Source organism: Protomyctophum bolini (assembly GCF_963924005.1).
Source record: "Protomyctophum bolini genome assembly, chromosome: 5".
Lineage (NCBI taxonomy): Eukaryota > Metazoa > Chordata > Actinopteri > Myctophiformes > Myctophidae > Protomyctophum > Protomyctophum bolini.
The window spans coordinates 45014297-45040059 of record NC_137866.1 but is presented as its reverse complement, the minus strand read 5'-3'; the positions used below and the strand labels follow the sequence as shown (position 1 = coordinate 45040059).

The window sequence follows — 25763 nt, the reverse complement described above, 5'->3', positions numbered from 1 at the left end:
TTCACGCCACCGTTGACGCAATGTGCTACGTAAGACACCACAATCAACTCTTTGATGTCTGTGTGGGGGTTGGCTGGCAATGGACAAGAGGATGGAATAACTAGGTTCCATCCAGCGGTCAAGTGTGTGTGTGTGTGTGTGTGTGTGTGTGTGTGTGTGTGTGTGTGTGTGTGTGTGTGTGTGTGTGTGTGCGTGTGTGTGTGTGTACATGAGCACCTGTTCTTAGTGAAATCAAAGGGGGCTAGGTTGAGGAATTCCAAATACCAAATGTAATTTTTTTCTTTTTACTTGTAGACCTCAGATGGTTATGTTATAATGAGCATATACAGTATATTAATAAAATCACACCCGTGTGAATTGAGTGAAGTGCTAATATAATAAAGTGTAACTCATTTTGATTAGGTGATGTAATGGTGACGTAAAACAAACGGTGACCAAAATGCATCACTGTCGTGCCAATCGTCACGGTAAAGCACACCCTCTCGTGTAACATGGCTTAATTATTACCATTTTCTCGGTCTTGCTGAGCGTGATGCCCTTCTTGTTCTTGCGCCGCGTCTGGCTCTCCTCGATGTCCATGAGGCGTATGAGGGGCATGGTGCCGCCGCCCATGAGCAGGATGGTGAAGAGGACGATGATGATGGTGGTGGTGCCGATCAGCTGGCGCTTCTCCACGGGCTCCAGGCCCAGGTGGAGGCTCAGGGCGTACGGGATGGCACCTCTCAGACCTGGCAGGGGAGAGAGACTAAACCTTTAACACATCCTGTACATAATACGTCTGGAAACGTCATAAGGATTGGAACCGAGAGGTGCCTTCGACGTCTGTGGACGTCCTAGCGACGTCCAAACGACACGGGGCGAGATAAGAATATTCAGAATTATTCCTATTTTTTTTTTTGGCATTTCGCTTTTCCCTTGCCGTATGCTAACGCTCTGTGCAACTATTAGCTTGTCATTGACTCCCATGTTAGCGCGGCGGAAAGAATGACTCGTATCTCCTCATCCAGGGCGCTCTCCGTGGTGTTAAAAGGATCGACATGCTGGCGCTTCATTTCTGCTCCTCATCCGTCTCTCCCGCAAAATATGAACGCTTTTTGGAGCGTATATAAATATATTAAGATGATCGGGGATTGTGAGGTCACTTTGTCAAGTCAACTTTTTTAAGAAAGTGTTTCTGGTTCATGGCTTTCAGAGTAAAAGCGATCACTACTCTGGCGACTACTCTGGCACCCCGGAGCTCTTATTTTGATGCACTTCCGGCAAAATTAGTGTTAATGGAGGAAAGGATGGCACCTCTCAGACCTGGCAGGGGAGAGAGACTAAACCTTTAATGGAGGAAAGGATGGCACCTCTCAGACCTGGCAGGGGAAAGAGAGACTAAACCTTTAATGGAGGAAAGGATGGCACCTCTCAGGCCTGGCAGGGGAAAGAGAGACTAAACCTTTAATGGAGGAAAGGATGGCACCTCTCAGACCTGGCAGGGAGAAAGACTAAACCTTTAATGGAGGAAAGGATGGCACCTCTCAGACCTGGCAGGGAGAAAGACTAAACCTTTAATGGAGGAAAGGATGGCACCTCTCAGACCTGGCAGGGAGAGAGAGACTAAACCTTTGTTTAACCCATTCGGACCTGAGATCAGATCTAAAAATGTCTTCTACATCCTGACAGTTTTCTGAAAAAAGCTATGTTTCTATGTCAGTCGTTCTTCGATTTTTCAAAAAATAGCTAGACCTACAAGCTCGTATGAGCTTGTGGATCTGCTATTTTTCAATAGCTATTTTTCCCGCCCCCAAAATGGGTTAATGAGGAAAGGAGCGGAAATACCTAGGAATAGACATTCCAGGTATAGGGCGATATATCGGGAGAAAAAAAACAATGACATGCTGAGGAGCCAGGCTGCCGGTGTTATTGTGGCTGACCCGAAGCCTCCTTTAGGGTTTCCGAGTTACGTTTGGGGGGGGATTTTCTAACAAATTAACCTTCTTCGTTTGATTTATTTATTTATTTTTTGTAGAGTGGGTGATGTCCTGGCCTGTAGGTTGAATACGTTGTCTCTGTGGATGATCGGGCCTGAAGAGGTCATTCATGTTCCTCATAATGGAAATATGGATATAATAGTAACAGATCATCCCTTAAAGCAGTGGTTCTCAGACCTTTTCATGCCAAGGACCCAAAAATTGATCTATATTTGGCCGTGGAGTCGGAAGAGAAGATTTGTGATTTAAAAAACACTTTTCGAATTTTCAAAAAATAGCCATGGTAACAAATGTTACTGGGGACCCCCCTCCTGAAACTCCTCCAAGGACCCCCCTGGGAACTCCATTTTGAGAAGCAAAGCCTTAGAGTTTGGCCCAGAGAAAGACATTATTGGACTCTACTACGGTAAATGAGTGAAAATAATGCAGGTCAATGTGCTTACCACTGAACCACATGATGCACATCATCTTGGGCGTGATCTTGTGATCTCTGAAGAAGTTGAGCAGGAAGGACAGAGGGAAGATGTTCACCGCCCGGCCCAGGAGAACCAGGAACTGTAGAGAGATAGACAACGCACAGCTCTGTGGGTACTGTATGTATAATAGTGTCTGACCTCTCCCATCTCTATGGGTACCAGTGCCGGTTCTAGGCCTTTTGAGGCCCCAAGCAACATATTTTTCTGAGGCGCCGGGGGGGCGCTAGCTCACTCGGGGTCCAGAAAAAATTGTAAATTTGCCATGAAAATGCTTCAATCTGGTGCACTTTGAGATCAAAATTAAGAAGCTAGGTGGGGGCCACATGTGGCCAGTAGCCCATGTAAGGGATAGGGGATACATGAAAGGAAAAAAAAATCTTCTCCCTGTGATGTGGCCCCCTCAGTGGTTGAGGCCCTAGGCGACCGCTTAGTTCACCTATGCCTAGAACCGGCCCTGATGGGTACTGTATGTATAATAGTGTCTGACCTCTCCCAGCTCTATGGGTACTGTATAATAGTGTCTGACCTCTCCCATCTACTTTACTCTGAGTAATACTGCCGTCAGGTAAGATATACAGTATTAAAGGGTTCCTGCATGGTAGCAGTATCAGATTTAAGTACTCGTTTGTCCCTCTGCAGTGGCAGCTGTGGACACGGCCTCTCATACGGTCTTATCAGAGCTAAAGCAATCAGAGACGCTCCTGAGACGTGTGCTGCACTTTACCCGGTGTGAAAAACCATTTCTTAAAAAGCTTTCAAAAAGGTCAACAGCACACAGCACTTACGATGCACCAGATGACGAAGGATAGTTCAAACTTGTGAGGGAAGCTGAAGATGGAGAGACCCAGGAAGGCAAACACGCACGTTTCTGTAAAGATGAAAAAGCAGAGCTTTATTCACCCCGAGCCACACCCAGCCGATGATGAATGCTCAGGGCATAATTATGGTAATGATGTTATCGTTTAATTAACCTTCTTCCTGTTGGTTAATCATTTCCCCAGGTCAAACCTTTTCATAAAGTTTCATATGAATAATTGGAGACATATCGTATGAATATGAATGGAGACATATATCCAACAAACATAGGGTGAAAACATAACTTTCCTTCCACTCCATGGGCTCTTGTCATCGTCCGAATTTACATCATATTTGGCAAACATTTGACCCAATTTCTCCTTTCATTGCCAATTCAAATATTGAGACGTGTGGGTACAAAAGCTGCCCCTCAAAAAAAAAAAAGAAGAGGAGAGGCGTGAGTCTGGGTGGGAGCGGTGTCGAACAGAGGAACAGGGTTACTAGACACACAAAAGGCGAGGAGTGGGTTGTGGTGGGATAGGGTGCGGTTTCGGGACAGGGGAACAGGAACTATACTGACCACACAGAGGCGAGGAGTGGGTTGTGGTGGGATAGGATGGGACAGGGGAACAGGATTATACTGACCACACATGAAGGCCACACTGCGTAGCGTCTGCTGCATCAGAATCTGGGTGACGGGAGACAGGTTGTGATGGGTGTAGTGAGACATCACGATGCCAGAGAACAGGATGGCCATGATGCCTGTGAGGGACGGACACAAGCAGAGTAAAACACATAACATTAACCCGTTCGTTACCTCATTGACGGCCATGGACGTATATTGTTGACGCATGATGTCAATCCAAAGCCCACACTGCCAAGGATGTAGTTTGACGTGTGCTGGTGTTTTCAGTGTTTCGTTCCTGCAAATAATCCTTTCCTTTCTCTCTCTGTGTGTGTGTGTGTGTGTGTGTGTGTGTGTGTGTGTGTGTGTGTGTGTGACTGTGTGTGACTGTGTGCGTGTGTGTGACTGTGTGTGTGTGTGTGCGTGCGTGCGTGCGTGTGTGCACCCACCAGACAGCTTGATGCCTTCTGCCAGGCCATAAGGCAGGTAGGCAAAGATGATCATCATTCCGAACTCCAGAGATGGAGTCTTCCTCAGATCAAAGTGTTTGAGACACTGGAGCAAGGAGTCAAGGAGCTCAAAGACAACGACTTCAAGGAAATATATATATATATATATATATAAACATACATGTGCGTCGTGCGTCATCGTACCAAAACGTTCTCACGAGTACTACAGACGAAAAACTGTTTAAGTCCTCACTAATTATCCATAATGTATAAATGATGGATAAGGGGTCAGGACAACGAAGCCATTTCGTGGAGGGGTCAGAATAACATTTGGACTTAAAACTGTTTTTCGTCTGTAGTACTGTTGACTGGCCCTTAAATAGCTGCGATATTATCACAACATAATGTTATATCATTGACCTAAATGCTGTTATATCAGCAATGATAGTATGATTTTGAGTGACGCATTAGCCTACTTTAACCTGGATAACATCATCTTCTGATACTTGAATGTTTTTTTCGACATGAAATAATAACCCTGTACCGTCACAGAGTGTATAGCGTTTTGTTTCATTAGCGCGAGGGTGATGAAATGGGCTGCAGCTGTTTGTCGTTGTTCCGCTGATGCTGCTCAGTGAGCAGACATTGAACGGTGAAGACATTTTGGGCACGCCAGATGTGTCGTTCCCCCCCGCACTCAGTATGCGAGGTGGAAAGCCTGGCGACGCGAGGTTAGAAGTACAGAATGTTCTCAAAGAGATACTTGCCACAGACGAGTAGGATACAAAGGCTGACTGAAAGGCATGCGTTTGCATTCCAAAGGGTGATTGAGGGTCGCGCTCTACGCGCAATGGCCAAATATGCACTAATGTGTTTGTCCTCTCTATTTACTATAGTCGTGTTTTCAAATGGATTTGAAAACACGACGGGAAAACTTGAGATCCCCTTCTCGCGTACGAGTGGTTGGGAACCTCTGCTCTACATGTCTCATCCTGACCCTAATAGCAACATGAATCTTTTTCTAAATTATTGTATCCTTTTTCAACCATAAAAAAAAAACAATTTTCCTTGTTAGGACCAGGAAAATGGTCTTCACATTGTCCGTTTTTCTCACAGTCATACAGTACACACACACACACACACACACACACACACACAGGTATGTATATAAGGATACGAGAGCAGAGATGAGGCCCGTCAGAGTTCCTAGAGCTGCAGAACCAAAGAACATTTTGAGGAAGTATCCCAGGGCTTGGAGAAACGTCTCCCAGCCGGTTACCCCGGAGTTGTCTGAGCTGGTGAAACCCTCTGCCGTGCTGGAAGAAAGAGAGGAACAACAAACAAAACAAGATAAGATGTGTGGTCTAAGCCAGTGGTTCCTAAACCTTTTGAGGCTGTGTGGGACAAGTTGTCCCACACAAGCGATACTGGAGTACTGGGTTAGCAACTTACTACTTGAGTTGCTATAAAAATGCCTTGATGTCATATTCGACCATAGGCCTATTGGCTATCATTTATAAACTCCTCTGGTGTCTCATATTTTGTTTTAAAATCATGCTTTATTGTTACGATATTTTAACAGGCTTAAAAACACATCTTGCAGGAAGAGACACAGAGAGCTTTACAACAGAAGGCCAACTATTAGGGGACTAAACTATTAGGGCATTTGAACACTGATGCCTGTCAGTCACAATGTGGGACAGGGTCTCAATTTGTGGGACTCCTGAAAAGTCTTGGAAATGAGGGACTGTCCCACACAAAAAGGGACATCTGGTCCCTTTTTGCGTGGGACCATATTATGACGTGACGTCATATGGCAGCCAAGACTATGGGATATGTTGGTTTAGACCACTCGTGATGAAAATCATTTGCCAGCCAAGTCTATGGAATGTAATGTTTGTTTAGGGTTGTGACAACGTAAGACGCTATGTGGCTGATATAAATACATCTTGTAACTCATTTTGTTTCATACAAGAAACAAGATAACGTACAGAAACACTACAACTGTAACCAATGTGGAAGAAGCTCCACAAGTAACAGTAACAGTACAAGCCGGAGAATTCATAGAAGAAAGAAAGGAGTGAGTCAGATTTTTCATGTCAAGGACCCCCAAATTGATATGTATTTTGGCCACAGATTCGACATCTGAAAAGGTTTTGTGCCAGGGACCCCCAGAAGAGAAGATATGCGTTAAAACATTACATTGTTTTCAAATAGCCTACATTCAAGATTTTTCAAAAATGCTAAAAGATAGCAGATGTTAAGCTGGCAGAGCAAGACTCTGAGCTTGTAGATCTGTATTTATGAGCAGTCAACATAAAGGATAAAGTGGTTAAAATGATTGTGATTAGTAGAAGGATAATTTCCCTGTGTTTTCGAGGAGTCAGCCCCTCCTATATTCAGCTATTTTTGTCTTAAATTCCAATTGACAATGAATGGAGAATTTACGTCACGTGTCTGAGCAAATCGACATGTTACGTCAAACGTCATGATGATGTACGATGATAAGAGCGGCCCTCACTTCACACAGGTGTGATTATTTATGTATTTTCTAAATGTGGTACTTGGTAGTATACATCACGGTTTCATTCTGCAGCACTGCCAACTTGAAGAGCGGCTTTCACACATTGCATTGTAGTACATGTAATCTTACTCTAGAGGGCAATGGCGCACCACTACCAAATGCAACCATCTGCTGTCCATTGGGCATCACTGACAATGTAAGCAGCCTTTGTATACTGTATATGTGTGCATACTGTATGCACTGTACCAGAGTTGTTTTAAAAAAGAGAAAAGAGAGAAAATGTCCTTAATGTTAGTCTTGGACAATATTTCATACATAAACGTGGTATTTGCGGTGTACTGTATAATGGTAAATATGTTTAGCTGTGCCAGTTTTAAGCGTCGTTGTAAAAAAACGGTCCAAATGCACAATCTACAAGCTCGTGACACAATGTGAGCTTGTTTTTTTTTTTTACTGACAATGCAATATTAAAATAAAAGCGAATCCTAAAAGCGAACTAATACAAAACTAAGCTAAAACCAAGCGACAACTAAACTAGCAAACCCACCTCAAAGACCAACCAGTAAGACGCACAAACGCGGGAAGCGAACGCAGCTCGTACATATTTGAGTTAAGTTATTTTTAAGTTAAGTTTTTAACTTAGCCATAACCATATAAGGAGTCCCCAAAGCAGCTATACGTCCAAATATGGAGTGTGTTGCATCAATCACAAACAAATCACTCAGCTCCATATATGGGCACAAAGGGGACACACACACACAGACAGACAGACAGACAGACATGATCTGCTAGGTCTCATAGTAAGTGCTCACTGCGTTCGCAATCACTGCGTTCGCAATTAAAGTGAACTGTAATGTAACACAAACAGCTAAACTATAATAACCTTGTATATTTAGCGTAACTGAACAGTGTGTGTGTGTGCTGCGCTGCTTTCTGGTGAGTCATTCCTCCATCACGGTTTGTTTGCCAAACACAGACTGAACAGATCAAATAGCTCATTAACTGGAAGACTGAAGCCGTTTCCCGGCCAAACGGCATTAAAGGACAACTTTAGTTTTTTCCAACCAAGGTTCGTGTTTTAGGTTGTTATTAGATCAAGTAAAAGATGAGTGTTATTTTTTTTCCATTTGCTGCTTTCTTTCGTTTTAGGGATTTTAGCTATTTTTGACAGGGGGGCGGGGGCATTCGAACATGGGGCTAAATATGTATTTTTTTTTACACCATTTTATAACGATTTATTTGTATTTAATTTACTATAGTCCTACTAGACCCCAGGAAATTACATTTGGCCACAAAAGATCACATGATCTACTGAATGTGCAGGGGGTGACAAACTGACATGTTGAGCCATGCAACACAGTAGTACCCGCCTTCAAATTCAGTATATCCTGTGATCTTTTGTGGCCAGATGTAATTTCCTGGGGTCTATAGTAGGACTATAGTAAATGATAAAATAATAAATCGCTATAAAATTGTGTAAACAAATACATATTTAGCCCCATGTTCGAATGCCCCCGCCCCCCTGTCAAAAACAGCTAAAATCCCTAAAACGAAAGAAAGCAGCAAATAAAAAACAAATAACACTCATCTTTTACTTTATCTACAACCTAAAACATGAACCTTGGTTGAAAAAAACCAAAGTTGTCCTTTAAAAAGTAAATGAACTTCACTCCACCACCACTCGATGCATTGGACTTTTCCTGAATCAGCGCCACAAGAATCTCTAAAGTGTTCCTACTCATCTGACCACCTGTCACGGCAGCTGAAAGTGGTCAGACGGGTGGGCCTTGTATTACAATTTCAGAGAATGTTTATTTTAATCGATCAATCAATGGTGTTTTGGCTCGGATCAATGGAACTATAGCATGGTACACCTACAAAAAGTAAAACTTCCTTTGCAAGGTTTTAACCCATTTTGGGCGGGAACCACTTTTGGTGTTAGCACCATGTTATGCTTTAGCAATTGAAAAATAGCAGATCTACAAGCTCATAGCGCGCCACCGAGTGGCGCGCTGCGAGCTTGTAGGTCTGCTATTTTTGAAAAATCGAATTCAGAAAACTGTCATCAATCAAGTCTTAAGTGTGTTGGCCATATATTTGGGGACCACTTGCACTATGAATGAATTTGTCCATTACATTCATACAATGTTTAAATTATCCTATCCTCCTAATAGCCCAACAGTGGACCCCGGATCACAGGTTTGGAACCACAGGTGTGAATGGATACGTGTGAGCGGTTGTGCGTCACTCACTCCTCCATTCACTTTTGTTGTTTCCCAAACAACAGTGTTAACATTTAGTGACTTGACTGGAACTTAGTAATGAGGCCATTTCCCCGCCAACTCTCATCCAATACTAGTTACTTACAGCAACTGATAAGGGTTACGACAACAGAACATATATTTGTATTGCATTACCATTATCTGTATGCTGTAATGATATGCTTTTAAGGACTGATACTAGTCTAGGACTGAAGCTGATGGGCTAAAAGAGATGCAGATCAAATCAAAATCATATTGTCACTGTCGGGTGTACAGTAAACCTTGCATGTCCATAACCGTTTACTTTTGAGGAAATGGAAGGAGGAACACCCGTGTTCCCGTGTTAGATTCTGTGTTCTAAATGGACCCAATGTACTTATTATTAGTCACAACAAGCTCTGGTTAATGCTTTTAATTGGTTCAATATTTATCGACCGAATCATAATTACATCACCGCCACTATCAAATAATTATTTCCGGGTCGATAACGCCGGCAGCGTGGCATTTGGAGCAGTGCTATTAATTAACCTTATTTCTGGAAGAACTGGAAAAACACATATATATATATAAATATATTATTTTGTTGTAAATATAACTAGACATAGGCTATAATGTTCTGGACACATTGTTTTGTTGATATCAATAGACATTCTACCAGGAAATACCACTTTTCTACCCGCAGACATACTTTATAAGGGTATTTCACTTTAAAACACTTCTGGCATCACGTTAACTTATTATTTTTTATTTTTCTAACGTGTATGTCTCAACAACCTCCCGGCCGTTGTGTTCGTTCGTTTCCGACATTCTTCTGTTGGTTCAATCACTGTGTTTGTTTGTTATGGCTTTCCTGTAGCTAAAGTTGCTAGTTAAAGAGCAGTCGACTTCCGCGTTATGTCGTGTCAGGGCTTAGGAGGCTGACACATAGTGCATGCATAAAATTTCCTTAAAGGGTTTTCAACCTAGGTTCATGTTTTAGCTTGTTATTAGAGAAAGTAAAAGATAACTGTTAATTATTTTTCATTTGCTGCTTTCTTTCGTTTTAGGGATTGTAACTGTTTTTGACAGGGGGAAGGGGCATTCGAGCATGGGGCTAAATATGTATTTTGTTTACAAAATTTGATAGCGATTTTTTTTTTAATCATTTACTATAGTCCTAGCATTTCCGGGGGTCCCCAGACAAAAACGTTGAGAACCCCTGGCTTAGGCGGCGTTGGGGGGGCAGCCAATCATCACTAGGTTGCTTACGTTTCATGAGCTGTTAAATGTCAGGTTGAAAAGATGAAACGTGCAGATACATGGTTTCTGCCCGACAACAACAGTTTAATCCTACTTCCTAGTGTCTCATCTAAGTAACTTTCTCCTGTGTGTCAATGACATGAACAGGAGACAGACATTAGTCTAATGATTATTATGCCGGCACTTGAGCTTAAGGTTGCATTACCTATAGTAACCTGCTGTTTAGACTCGCAAAGCAACAAAGTACCTTTACTCAAGTACTGTACTAAAAAGGTACTTTTACTTGCTGCTGCTGTTGTTTATGATTTTACCAGCGTGAAACTTGTACAATGAATGAACTACTCACCTAATAGTCAAACAATGTACACACTTTGGAAGTGCGTTAAACGGTATTAAAGTCAAAGATGCCTGGTTTTCATATGGTATATAAACTTTGGCTAAAAGCACGTGTTAAATTAAGCAATATTACACGAGAGGGTGTGGGTTAACGTGATTATTGCCACGACAGGGATGCGGTCAGGAACGATACGAAGTCGAGTTCCGCAAGCATCACTGAAGTGATTTTCAACCAATCAGCTTGCTTCCTCGAAACGACCTGTGGTAGAATCCACCACAACCAACTACTGTCAAGGTAGTTAGTTGGCTACAACCCAAACGGACTTCCTCTTCCTCTTCAAAAGAGGATGTACTTGTAATGATTAGTCAACACCAGTTTATTTTCTTAAGTGAACATTTACATGATGTAGATAAAGACATTTGTAGCGCCGCGAGATGCGGCAATGCTTTTAATGGGCCCGCTCTCCCTGTCTTGCAAAGTGCGACCAAGTAAAAGGTATGTGTCTGTCATGACTGTGTGTGATGGTGTATCATCTGACAGGCCAGGCCCCTGGAGTCACGGGCCGGGGTGAAGCCACGCCTCTAAACCCCGCGGGCGGCCCCGCCCCGCCCTGGCTCCAGTACAGTACACACAATAATTAGCTGAATGTGCGTGTGCGTGCGTGTAAAATTGTAGAATCAGCCACAGGTCTTAATGGTTTTCACGTTGGCTGTGAAGGATGTTGTGTAACGTAGCTCTCTGGACGTACCGTGGCCAAGCGAGGTGTTAACCGAGACAATCAACGGCGGGCCGTCGGGCCGTGTGTGTGTATGTATTATTCATGGTTTCATTTACTATATACACAGTACACATGGGGGCGGGGCTGACACTGGAGATTCACAACACGCTGCTGCCCTGCACGTTTAGCCTTGGCCGCCAGAAACCGAAACCGAGGCGACGGCGAGAAGCGAGTAAAGACACGGCCAATTATATGACAAGAGAGACGAAACGAGGGAAGCCTCTGCCAACAGCTCGTTTCCACCTGTCAGTGTGTGCACTCATATTACTATACCCGTGAGGACCGTAACCCATTCTGACCTGAGATCAGATTAAAAAAACGTCTGTTTGAAAATGACAGTTTTCTGAAAAAGCCATGTTTCTATGTCAGTCCTTCGATTTTTCAAAAATAGCAGACCTATACAAGCTCGTAGCGCGCCACTCGGTGGCGCGCTACGAGCTTGTAGATCTGCTATTTTTCAATAGCTAAAGCATAACGTAATGCCAACACCAAAAGGGGGTTCCCCGCCCACTATGCACATACGCCATTTTGGAGACAACTCTTCCTACTTCCGAGTCTCTTCCTTCCGACCTCCTTCACAGGTGTCATCGATGATACTAATTATTAAGGCTCGGTTCGATTCCGGTCAAACAGAGTCAGGGTGTGCTGCTATTGCACATGTCGGCTCACTGGAAACACTCTGCTGCACCAGTGGGTGTACAGTATGTACAGTAGCAGTGTCATTGAGTGGGTTCCAAATGGCCCTGTATGGGCTATGGAGGTCTTTGAAATAAAAAATAAAAAAAACACTTTGAGAACCATTGTACACAAAATGTAAACAGAGCCTTAAACACCTGTATTAGTTCATTTACTTATGAAGTCTACACAATAATATTAGAGAATGTAGAAGAAATGTTATTTTGATTAACGTTTTTCCTGTTATCTCAGCTATGGCACCCAAAGATCAATACTGCATGGACTTGTGGACAAAATCTTATCCAACGATAACGAAATACAAGAACCTTTTGTGTCTGAGAGATCAAATGTCATCAAATGGTGGTCCGTGGCTTAAATGCTGAATAAATAGTCAACCTTGAAATGAAAAGGTTTGAAAACCACTGCCCTAAGGTAATACAAATGTGTGTGTGTGTGTGTGTGTGTGTGTGTGTGTGTGTGCGCGTGCATGCACGCGCCATTTCACTGAGATTATCTTGTTAAACCTTTAGTCATGTCATGTGTGTGCCACAGTAGGACGCTGTCCACTAGTGTGAGTGTGGAGCGCGTTTCACGTGTACGTGTGTGTGTGTGTGTGCGTGTGTGTGTGTGCGTGTGTGTGTGTGCGTGTGCGTGTGTGTGTGCGTGTGTGTGTGTGTGTGCGTGTGTGTGTGTGTGTGTGTGTGTGTGTGCGTGTGTGTGTGTGTGCGTGTGTGTGTGTGTGTGTGTGTGTGTGTGTGTGTGTGCGTGTGCGTGTGCGTGTGTGTGTGTGTGTGTGCGTGCGTGCGCATGCACGTGTGTGTGTGTGAGCGTGTGTGTGTGTTTGACCATATTATATCAGTGTTTGGATCCATTATGTTGCACTTCTTGTGCGGATCCAAATGGAAGAATCTGTGTCATTCCATTGAGATTAACTCATCACATGTCCTGTCACTGGGTACTGCGTGATACAGTAGTGGTCACTGTCTACCAGGTGTGGAACCAGTTTCCTGTGTGTGTGTGTGTGTGTGTGTGTGTGTGTGTGTGTGTGTGTGTGTGTGTGTGTGTGTGTGTGTGTGTGTGTGTGTGTGTGTGTGTGTGTGTGTGTGTGCGTGTGCGTGTGTGTGTGTGCGCGTTTATTACTATACTTGTGAGGGCCAAATGTCCCCTACAAGTATAGTAGAATTAGATTTCCCCTGGTCATCACAAGAGAAATGCTAGTTTTATGGAGAAAAAAAAACCTCACTAACGTTTAGGAAAAGTAATGCCTGATTTATGTAGATCTTACGTAGTACATCTTACATTATGTAGATGTACCGTTTTGCTATTTTTCAGCAATTTTCAATACTGTTGAAATAAACTTTCGATGGCCTAACAAGTATAGTAATACTTTGTGTGTGTGCGTGTGTGTGTGTGCGTGAACACCTGTCATTCTACACAGATACCACCATTAGTCATGTGTAGTGAGATACAGTAAAGCGGTTACTGTCCACCAAACTAGTTCCACCAGTCTGGTCTGGTCTGGTGGAACCTGTTCACAACACAACGTGGACACGTGGAATGTTTGGTTGTTTTGACTCTCGTTGTCTTTTGGGGGGTGACCGGGTTTCCCCAGTCAATCCTTGGTGTCACCAGGTTTCGGGCGGAAAACGTCAGGACACCTTAACCCATTTTGGCCTGATATCAGATTCTAAAAAATGTCTTCTACATCCTGACAGTTTTCTGAAAAAGCTATGTTTCTATGTCAGTCGTTCTTCGATCTTTCAAAACTAGCAGACCTACAAGTAGATCTGCTATTTTTCAATACCTAAACCATAACATGGGATAAAACAAGTTAAACAACACACCAAATCACAACTCACTGCTAGATATGCATTTCAGTGGTTGCTCAAATGGGGGTTTACGTGCACGCCTAGGGTTATGTGGAGGTACTACACGGGGTACCTTACAGAAATATAAAGTTTACATAACAATTATTATATTAGATTTATATTGAACTCTTTGCTGAATTTTGTCATTTGTAATTTTAGTTTTGCTGGTGGAAGTGGAGATGGTAGGCCCCCGCTGACACTCATAAAGAGACAGACAGACAGGCAGACTGGCTGATCTGAGAGTACAAAACCCATTGATGGTCACATTATAATCATCAATATCGGTTAAAATAATCTGTAATATCTTGACATATGGCATTCTTATGGCTGATCTGGCTGATCTCTAATTGGCATTGTTAAAAATACTTAAAAGAAATAGCTCAAACTAGATAAAGTGCCCGTCGGGGCAGGTCAGGTTGTGGCCTCCTGGTGGCGCCAATGTGAAAAGGATGCCATTTCTTCTTATGCCTTGGATGGCAATTGGATGATTTGAGGCATTTTGTTCCAAAAATGTGTTTTGCAAAAATCCACCTGTTGGTGGCGCTATAACAGGCCAATGTGAAAAGGGTGGGATATATATTCCTCAGCCTAGTAGGAAAGACCGTGAAAGATTTCACGTAAATTGCATGCTGTGTTCTATTCATGATTTGAGGCTTTTTGTTCAAAACAGGCCAATCTTGCAAAATTGAAAGCCAATGTTGGCCAATTAGGATGGAATATGAAACATTGGACAGATCCGTCTTGAACACATGACTATAGAGATAGTGTGTAACGATTTGAGGGATTTTTGGACAGAATCTGGAGGAGTAATATACAAAAAATTACTCTTTTTCAAAGTCGGCCTCCTGTTGGCGCTATAACCGTTCTGGAAAATGTGGGGCAGAGGTTCACCGTTGGCATCCAGGTAGTGTGCGTGCACACTCCCTGGATGCATATGCTATGCTAAGCTTTGACCGTTCAGCTGCGTTTTTCTTTTATATATATATTATCGTAGTAGAGTTAATGAGCTTTTTTGAGCCATGTTGAGGGTGCGTGTTGCGCGCACGTGTGTGTCTGTGTGTGGAGAGACGGAGCAGAGCAGAGGTGTTTGTTTAGACAGATATCTCGTGTTGTGTTTATAGCTATCTAGCTATATCTATCTCGTGTTCTGTTTATAGCTAGCTATATATATATATATCGTATTGTGTTTATAGCTAGCTATATATCTCGTGTTGTGTTTATAGCAGACTCCTCACTCAAACGTTCAACTTGCAGTTTGGGCAACTAGAAAACAAACTCCACATGCCCAGACGTTTTATTTAGCTGCCATAGTATCAACCCCTTCTTACCCCTGTATCGGACGGGTGGTTAGACTGGCATATTCGCCGACCCCGATATGACCAAATAAGGGCATATCGGGCAGTGTTCCGATACTGGTATCGGTCGGGACATCTCTAATTTTGGGATGCTTCTAATTGGGATTACGTGCAGTAACAACTATCCCCCTTTCCCTGCCCAGCTTTCCTCCCCGAATTGTGTTCGTACAGACCAGTGGTTCTCGCACTTTTAAGAATGGTAGGACTTGGAGGCACTACATTAAGTTTGACTCGGTTCCACAGGTATTGTGAAAAAAGCTGATCTACAATCTCACAACACAATGTTTGCCTCTTTCTTATATTATTCGGCCAATGTTTGACTAGTGGTTATAGTATAGTTTGTTTGGTTACCTTTGATGTAGTAATGGTCTTTTTTTCTTTCCTTCTTTCTTTTTCTTAAAAGTCAATTTTGGGCAGGAACCCCTTTTGGTGTTAGCATCATGTTATGCTTTAGCTATTGAAAAATATTTTGAAAAACGACTGACATAGAAACATAGCTTTTTCAGAAAACTGTCAGGATGTAGAAGACATTTTTAGAATCTGATCTCAGGCCTAAATGGGTTGAAGTATCGACACACTAGTATAGACGCTTGACAAAGTCTGAGTCGTCAAACCCACAAAACCACCGCGTTGTGGGGAGGCACTTCACCGCTGCACCATCCGAGTGGCCTAGTATGTACATATTTGATGTGGCAACCCAGAAAGTGTGGCTTCTTCTCTGGGGCGATAAAATAGGTCACCGTGGCTGCGTTTCCTCTCCTCCGCCTCTCGTCACATGCCGTATCAGCATGGAAGCAACGCCTATGGTTCAAAGGTCGGCCTATGCCTGGGCCACAACAACCCACGGCACCAAGTGCAACTGAACTTGACATATACAGTACAAGTAGGCCATATGTGGCTATATACAGATGTATGCACGCACACAGATCTAGTTTTGATTATTAGCGTGCAACTGTTGATTTGGACTAAACGATTATATAAAATAAGCCATTTCAATGAAATAATCAATATGAACGTGTTTGGCTCAGGTCTCCCCCGTCTCATCCACAGCACCACTGGATTTCATTGTTACTTTATCCCATTTTGACCCGAGATCAGATTCTAAAAATGTTCTTCTACATCCCGACAGTTTTCTGAAAAAGCTATGTTTCTGTGTCAGTCGTTCTTCGATTTTTCAAAAATAGCAGACCTACAAGCTCATAGCGCGCCACTCGGTGGCGCGCTATGAGCTTGTAGATCTGCTATTTTTTCAATAGCTAAAGCATAACATGATGCCAACACCAAAAGGGGTTCCCTTCCAAAATTGGTTATAGCACCTTTGGTCATATTAACGGTACGTAAAAATGTAAATGTGTCTGTCTTTGGAGAGAATGGTTTGTTCCACCTTGAAAATAACTTTAATAACTTTTGGTTAAACTGAAGTGATATTGATGAATTCCAAATATTATTCAGCTGTTCTGCAGCACCGGTGGACTTGAGTCAAGGCACACTATAGGGTGCCACGGACGGCCCCTTACTTTGAGAAGCCCTGCTGTGTATTACGGTCGGATCTATAATGCATTACAAGTTCATTCATAATGCATTCTAAGCACATTGCATATCGTTATATAGATCATGTCATGTGGCATAACAATTCATAACAAGGTTTATGAAGTAAACCACTCCATCACTTTATACCGACGTTGGCTATTCAAAGATTGCAGATCTACAAGCTCACAGCACGTCACTGCGTCAGCCTGTACATCTGCAATTCTTGGACATTTTTGAACACAAAGTGCCAGTCATGATACATTATAAGTACATTCAGTATCGTCATAGATGACTATGTGCAGGACAGCATTGGTGTGTGTGTGTGTGTGTGTGTGTGTGTGTGTGTCATCTGTAGACACATCTTTGGCAGGCCCTTTGCATACACAGGTGTTGTGTGGGGTTCCTTGGGAGTGCCAGCCTGTGAGAATGGCGTGCACAGACAGGCAAATATAAACGCGTCCCCATTCAAGGAGAATGAACGCGAGGCAAGGCAAGAAGAAAGAAAAAACAGCGCCCTATAAACATTCACAATCAGTCTGTATATAAACAGACTAATATTTAGTCACATGCACGCTCTTGAATACTTTTAATTATTTAAAGTATGAAACCTATAGCGCCTCACTTTGTGCCCGTGCTGTGAGCTTGTACATCTGACATTTTAGAACAATCTTGAAAGTGTATTTTCTTCTGGGGGGCCGGGGGGGGGGGGGGTCTCTGGCACTAAACATTTTCACATTGGGGTCTGCGGCCAAATATATACAGGGCTTAAAGATAAAAACAATCCCAAGACTGAAAATGTTTTTTTTGCAAATCTGCACTGATCTCATTCAATGACCCCTATGAGATCCTCAGGGCAGAAATCAGTCCCCAGGACTGAGAACTTTAAATGGTAAGACCACATTTTTTTTGAGGTTTGGGTTGTGTAGTTACTTTGCCATGATGCAACTCCAAATGTGGACAAGAAATGAAAAAATACTGCTCCAGTGATTAGAAATTGATAATTCAAAATATGCTCCTCATTGACTTACATTGTAGCTAAAACAGCTCTCAAAGTCACTCTTTTAGTACGTAAACAAACACAAACAATGTTGATTCAGACAATATAGAGCATCACCAAAACTCATGTCGTTTTATTTTTTCATAAAAATGTTAGATTCCTGTTGATTTTACTATTTGAAGATCTGGATCTGGATCCACGTATCCAGTCCGGGTTTTCTTCCCAATAAAATAAAAATCAACAGGAAGATAACATTTTTATGAAAAAATAAAACGACATGAGTTTTGGTGATGCTCTATATTGTCTGAATCAACATTGTTTGTGTTTGTTTACGTACTAAAAGAGTGACTTTGAGAGCTGTTTTAGCTACAATGTAAGTCAATGAGGAGCATATTTTGAATTATCAATTTCTAATCATTGGAGCAGTTCTTTTTTATTTCTTGTCCACATTTGGAGTTGCATCATTGCAAAGTAACTACACAACCCAAACCTCAAAAAAAGTGGTCTTACCCTTTAAGCCCTGTATATATATATATATATCAATTTGGGGGTGCTTGGCACAGGAAAACGTACAGTATATATATCAATTAGGGGGTGCTTTGCACAGGAGAACGTACAGGAGTCAGAATAGGGGAAAACCTACTTCGTGAGCACAATGGACACGGCGTCATTGAGGATGCTCTCTCCGAACACCAGCATCTGGAGCACGGGGTCCACGTTGAGGGCGTTGAAGATGGCGATGGTCGCTACGGGGTCCACCGCCGAGATCAGGGAGCCGAAGGCGAAGCTGGCAAAGGAACAGAGGACGGACAGAAGTTAACCACTTGGACCATGGCATTCGAAGTCACGTCAAGTTTCACAGATTCACATTGTTGGACCCACCGACAGCAGCCAATTCTGTGCGGATCACATGTAGTTCCTCCTTCCCATCTGGGCTTTATATATCTTTCAACATTTGCTTTAAGACAGCGGTTCTCAAGCATTCTCTGGATCAGGGCCCACTTGAAAATGTTAAAAGTGGGCAGTGTTTGCATGCATTTTCAGCTGACGTATATATTTTAAGGCCATCCACACCAATGCAACTCCATGCAAGTATAGTTGCGAGTAGTTGCACTGTTGCGGTTTGGCTTTAAGGCTTTAAGCTATTTTTCGGTGCTCTTTCCTCTTTTCTTTGCTCTAGTGCGTAACATTTCTCTCCTCATCTGTCCATCTAGGTCACCCAGTCACCACATTCTTGTGGAAAGGGAGGACTCTGGAAGTGACAATCAAGCGGTCCAGAAAGATGAGCTCATTTCCAGTCTCTCTGCAATTCCTTTGCACTTGGATAACCCAATCGGTGTTCATTTTGTTGATTAAAACTACGATGAAAATGCTTGTTTATACTAAACACTAGAATTTCGCCCCCCTTCGGGGGGCTCAATCCTAGTGTCGTTGCAGCGCAATATGGGAAGAAGGAAATTGCGGGAATTGACAGACTCCACTTCATGTTTCAGCTGTGGTTTTAAACTCAGTAGTGTGCCCTGCACACAGCGCACACTCGCAATTGCAGCTGGAGGGCGACGCGACACACACACACACACACACACACACACACACAGAGCGATGTGTGGATAAATCACTGAGATTTGGGAAATGTGTTCAGAAGTACAACGATTAAGCACGCACAGGCAAATGTCAGAAGCATCTGTTTCGGTTTCCAAACAGGAAGTTGTAAATGTGCTTATTAGACGGAGGCAGCGTGATGCTGGCATCTATTGTGATGCCAGCATCACCACATTTCACATAGAAATATAAGCACCCATTTACTCGCTTAGCGGAGACTGTGGGGTGGTAGAGGACATCTCCCCGGACGCGTGGGTATGTCCAGATAGTTGCCTCGCGGAGGCCTCTTTGTCCAGTGTCCATTCTGGGTCTGGAAACGGCACTTTTTTGAGTGTTGACCCCAATAGAAGGTCTGCTGCTCTGAATTTTACACCTCTCCCGCTTAGCAGAGACTGTGGGGTGGTAGAGGACATCTCCCCGGACGCGTGGGTATGTCCAGATAGTTGCCTCGCGGAGCCGTCTTTTGTCCAGTGTCCAGTCTGGGTCCGGAAACGGTCATTTCTTTTGCATTGACCCCAGTAGAAGGTCTGCTGCTCTGAATTTTACACCTCTCTCGCTTAGCGGAGACTGTGGGGTGGTAGAGGACATCTCCCCGGACGCGTGGGTATGTCCAGATAGTTGCCTCGCGGAGGCCTCTTTGTCCAGTGTCCATTCTGGGTCTGGAAACGGCACTTTTTTGAGTGTTGACCCCAATAGAAGGTCTGCTGCTCTGAATTTTACACCTCTCCCGCTTAGCGGAGACTGTGGGGTGGTAGAGGACATCTCCCCGGACGCGTGGGTATGTCCAGATAGTTGCCTCGCGGAGGCCTCTTTGTCCAGTGTCCATTCTGGGTCTGGAAACGGCACTTTTTTTAGTGTTGACCCCAATAGAAGGTCTGCTGCTCTGAATTTTACACCTCTCCCGCTTAGCAGAGACTGTGGGGTGGTAGAGGACATCTCCCCGGACGCGTGGGTATGTCCAGCTAGTTGCCTCGCGGAGCCGTCTTTTGTCCAGTGTCCAGTCTGGGTCCGAAAACGGTAATTTCTTTTGCATTGACCCCAGTAGAAGCTCTGCTGCTCTGAATTTTACACCTCTCTCGCTTAGCGGAGACTGTGGGGTGGTAGAGGACATCTCCCCGGACGCGTGGGTATGTCCAGATAGTTGCCTCGCGGAGGCCTCTTTGTCCAGTGTCCATTCTGGGTCTGGAAACGGCACTTTTTTGAGTGTTGACCCCAATAGAAGGTCTGCTGCTCTGAATTTTACACCTCTCCCGCTTAGCGGAGACTGTGGGGTGGTAGAGGACATCTCCCCGGACGCGTGGGTATGTCCAGATAGTTGCCTCGCGGAGGCCTCTTTGTCCAGTGTCCATTCTGGGTCCGGAAACGGTACATTTGTTTGCATTGACCCCAGTAGAAGCTCTGCTGCTGTGAATTTTACACCTCTCCCGCTTAGCGGAGACTGTGGGGTGGTAGAGGACATCTTCCCAAACGCGTGGGTATGTCCAGATAGTTGCCTGGCGGAGCCGTCTTTTGTCCAGTGTCCACTTTATAAAGTCCATGCACTCCAGTGAATAGCATTTATCCATTTAGATAACTTTTTTATGTTATTTAATTACTTTTTTTTACACAGAAACATAATGTGTGTCTTTACAATAACTGTAATGTAATAATAATACTAATAATGTAATGTAAAATTTATTTAATTAACGAATTAAATAACCTTATTTTATTCTGAAAGCAACCGGATGTCTTAAATCTGCTAGCTCTCAGACCGGAAGTTCTGAATTTGCTCATAAGACGGAGCCTTAGACGGAGCCAACTCGCAGGCAGTGCGAGAGGCTGGTTACAGGTTTCTATAGGTCACCCGTTTTGGTGTGACACACACGGCTTCCACATTTAGCTTCATACTGGGTGAAAGTGTCCTTCCAAAAATTATTATTTCGCTCGAAATTCTTATTCACAATGACATCGAGTTGAGGTGTTTGTGTGTTAGGGTAATTGTTGCATAAGCGCTATTTCGCACTATTTCTCCCTCCCCTCCCCTGTGTCTGAAGCAGCTAGCATGGAAGCTATATGGATTATGGAAGCTTTCCCTCCGATTGCACACAGCCATGCCGTTATCCACGCGTCCATCCGATTGCTTTTAATGTAAATGTCCCATCCACTGAGCAAAAGCGATATAAGCGCCTTATTCATTCATTCGATTCATTTGGGTGTGGGGCTGTGCAGTGCTGTGGGCAGCCTTTCTGACGGAGGCTCGGAGCTGCTGCTGCTGACGCTGTTCGAGTCGCATGGAGCAGTATAGAGTAGGCGTGGCGCAGCATTAGAAGGGCGCAGCAAATGCACGACATTGAGGGGTAGAAACCATCCCGGTCGCGTGGTTCATCTAACGCGTGTGTCACTGTGAAGGACTGGCCCCATTAAGTGAACGTAGTTGGCGTAGTAGACGCCAACATGACGATTCTGACGTAGGCTGTTGATGTTGAGCAACAATGGCGTGGTTGACAAAAGTAATATTTATTCAGTAATTAAGAAATTTCTTTCAATGAAATGTAGCCTATATGTATTCTGGGAGTGTGCCGAATTTATTTTGCATATAGAGATGTGTGGTGAAAGTGTGGTTGGGTCGGAGAAAGCTGTTGGATAAACGGCCATGTGCTTATGTACCCCTGTCTATTAGGGTAGCAGGATTTTAGCTGCCAAAAGGAAAAAAAACTAAGCTACGACTAAAATAACGAATGAATGATGCTGACAATTTCGTCTAGTGGACAAGACAGAACTACAGACAAGTTATTTCATGCCTGGTTGCACGTCACGTGGGTGTCACACTCCGAACATAGCCGATCTAACGTTCACAATGTGTACACATCAGGCCTTATGACGCCATCAAGGCCTGCCTATACAAAAATGTCGCCTCGCTTTTATATCGCGGTATATTCTCATGTCGTTGCGTCTTAGCCGATTCTGTAGGTCCCCATATCTGGAGGTCAGGTCCAATTCTCGGTGCACCAGGTACCGTGTTGACCTCTCAGCCAAGTGAATTGGCTGTAGAGTGTTCCTAATGTTTCTCATCTTTCACTTAAAAAAGATGAACAATGTGTCACTCCAGCGATTAGTCTTCATTTATTTTATTTGATTAACGTTACGGTCCGTTGGCCGTATAACAGGTCGAAATGTTTATTAAATAAACAATGAATGAATGGATACTATGAAGCCAGTGTGTGTGTGTGAGACACTTCTTTTTTACTATTTTCCGAAAGGTCGTCGGCACCTTCTCAACTTTCACTCGTCCCTCTCTTTCCCATCATTGTGCACCCATCATCCCATAGGTCCACTTGGTGGGAGATGTCCTTTGAGGAGCTGGACGCTCTTTAATCAGTTCATTCACAGAAGATGGCATTCCTCCCATTCTACCTCAAACCCAACAAGTATCATCTGTCATCACTGAACCTCTCCTTATCTAGCTGGTAAAGTATTACACCGCACAGACAAACAGTCTGGTGAGACGTAGGAGACGACCCTATAGGCCGGAAGCAAAGCACAGTCCTAGAGAGTAGAGACCTCTTAGTGCCTGCAGTCCCCCTAAGAACAGACAAGAGTGCAGAGAGAGCCTCCTCTTGCCTCTGGCATATAAGGGTCGAAACACTTTAAGAAGGTCGGGGGACCACCTGCTGACCTCTCTTGAAGGCCAAGGCTTTATCCATTACAGACGGATTGTAATCGCATGTTTGATGTATTTACAAAACAGGCATGGTGTTCTCCAGAGCAGTGGTTCTCAAAGTGGTGTCTGGGGGACCCCCAGCCAGGGGTCGTTGGGGGGGGGGGTCTGGGGACCCCCAGCCAGGGGTCGTTGGGGGGTCTGGGGACCCCCAGCCAGGGGTCCTTGGGGGGTACCACTACCAGGGGGACCAGCAAAAATGTGTTAATACACAATAATCGTTCCTCCAAAAATCCGGCTCAAACATGGGGAAAGCTATACTATGTGGCCACCATAATGTGGAATGATATTGTATTACTGACGAATTGAGTACAATGGACCACAATGGAAAGGGGTTATCCTTTCAGCACCGTTAACAAACGTATGAATACAGATTCGATTCAATCAAACGGAACCAGCAGTCTCTCTAATCCCCTCCCGTCTCTCCTCCGTCTCAAAATGATTCCCAGGGTTATTTTTCCGTTAACTAAAACTAAAGAAATGGCAAAAAATCGAATGTTTCCAGTCAGCTATACGTCTATAGGTTTTGATATAGCTGTGCTTAATTAACCCAGCCCAAGTTCCTGGACTGGATGCCTGCCAATGGCCTGGCATCGTCGTCCTTCTAAGATTGACTGTGCTCTGCTCTGCTCTCACGGTCAGCTCTTTGGCTGCTCTGTGACCCCGACGCCAGGACAATGCTGCTTCCTCTTTGCTAAAAAGGAAATTGCCTTGAAAGTGCTACTATAGCACTTCTTCTAGACAGAATAGCTGTGCAGACAGATGTATGCGCGCACACACACACACACACACACACACACACACACACACAGGATGTACAAGCTCACAACGTGTCGCAACACGGCACTGCTAGGTTGCCATCTTGTAGATCTGCCATCTTTGTATAAGATCGGAGAGAAATCTGTATCTGTACCTTTTACGCCCATAAATGGAGATTATCAGAACATATGCCCATATATGGAGCTGACCGATTGATGGCCATTTATGGTTAGAAAACACATACCGTATTTCAGTGGAACTCCTTACAGTACCGCCACCAGGCATACGTACACACACACACACACACTCACACAGTACGCACGTGGAGAAGTCACGCGAGGCACATCTTTAATAATATGATCATGTGTTTTCAATTCTAGTCTCTTAGAAAGTGGAGCAGCACACTCACCTGTCTGTCATGGTCATCTTGTAGATCACATCAGCCTGGGAGAGAGCACGCACACACACACACACACACACACGTGCACACACACGCACACACACGCACACACACACACACACACACGCACACGCACACAAATTAGCCTAGTCACATGTCAGTACAGTATCTATAGAATCGGCAAGAAAAAGATCAACGCAACATGGTTTGGCTATTATTCTCACAAATCTCTGTCAGTATCCATCTGCATTGCCCAGGTTATATCTTTGTGTCACTCTGATAAAGAAGAAGGGATTTAGCTGTGTCTAATGGGACGGTCTTTGGAGGGTTATACACTGCTAGGCCAAAGCAAAGTTGCAGTTACAGTGTAAAAAAAAAGAGCAAAAATAAAATATACAAACTCACAAACGCAGTGCATTGCATCACGTTGTGATATTTGTATTATTCATCAAATGAAGAAGAATACATACTCATAGGGCATATTTGTCATAGTGGTTAGCTTTAGGGGCAGCCATAGCTTAGTGCACTGAGCACTAAACTTTTCGGTTCGAGACCCAAAATAGAAATGTGATGTCTCCCCGGGACCCGAGCTAGTGAACCGTGCACCAAACACACACTCACCTGTCCAAGAAAGTAGATGCCCCCTCCTACAATGAAGGCAGAGATGGCCGTTCCGATCACAGCAAACAGAGTGATGGAACCAATGTTCTGGAAGAAGTTACCCTGAGGATACATTCACAGAATGAATATCAACCTCGCATCTCCAATCTCCATATTTCAACTTATTTACGTTTCATTGAATACAAGAAGGGTCGGTATACAACAACATATTCCAACCCGGTCAAACCTGGTGACCTCGGAATGGTTGCCACCAGGCATTCCTAACCTTAACCTCAGTAAAACGAATACAAGTCGAGTGTTCTGCTGAAAAAACTGTGTCCAACTACTGTAGGTTCCGTTGTGGTTACCGTTACATTGGTAAATGAATGCTCTATTTTGTCATACAAGAGTGACGTGCTTTCCGTTGCAAAAATAGGCGCACTACAAGCCCACAACGTAGTGCATTGCGAACTTGTATATTGACTAATCAAAACACAGTGAAAATGAAAGTGGGTTAAGTTAAGTCTGTCTGTTTTTTATGAATATTAAACCAATCAACCCATTCTGAACGGGGACCCCTTTTGGTGTTTTAACTAAGCATTATGTTATAATTTAGCTATTGAAAAATGGCAGATCTACAAGCTCATAGGTCTGCTATTTTTGAAAAATAGTGAAAATGCGGCACAAATCTTTGAATATATATTCTTTCCGAGCGAACGTTTTTTTTTTCTTTCGACGTCAGGCCTATAGGGTTAAAAGCATTAACAAGAAGATGAGACTAAATAATAACTACTAAAAAAAAATCCATTTCCTGAGAGCT

At 43.7% G+C, this 25763-nt stretch overlaps 1 protein-coding gene across 1 annotated transcript in view; it reads right to left on the bottom strand.

The window, feature by feature from the left end:
* Window positions 1-25763, bottom strand: part of slc9a8 (solute carrier family 9 member 8) — a 63068-nt gene that overhangs the window by 3920 nt on the left and 33385 nt on the right. Inside the window, exons 6-14 of the mRNA XM_080763125.1 lie at window positions 24965-25066; window positions 24353-24387; window positions 18529-18672; window positions 5499-5637; window positions 4322-4427; window positions 3893-4009; window positions 3238-3320; window positions 2420-2531; window positions 508-728 (exon numbers count right to left, since the gene is read on the bottom strand). Coding sequence (XP_080619251.1) covers window positions 508-728; window positions 2420-2531; window positions 3238-3320; window positions 3893-4009; window positions 4322-4427; window positions 5499-5637; window positions 18529-18672; window positions 24353-24387; window positions 24965-25066 — 1059 coding nt within the window. The remainder of the gene's footprint in view (window positions 1-507; window positions 729-2419; window positions 2532-3237; window positions 3321-3892; window positions 4010-4321; window positions 4428-5498; window positions 5638-18528; window positions 18673-24352; window positions 24388-24964; window positions 25067-25763) is intronic.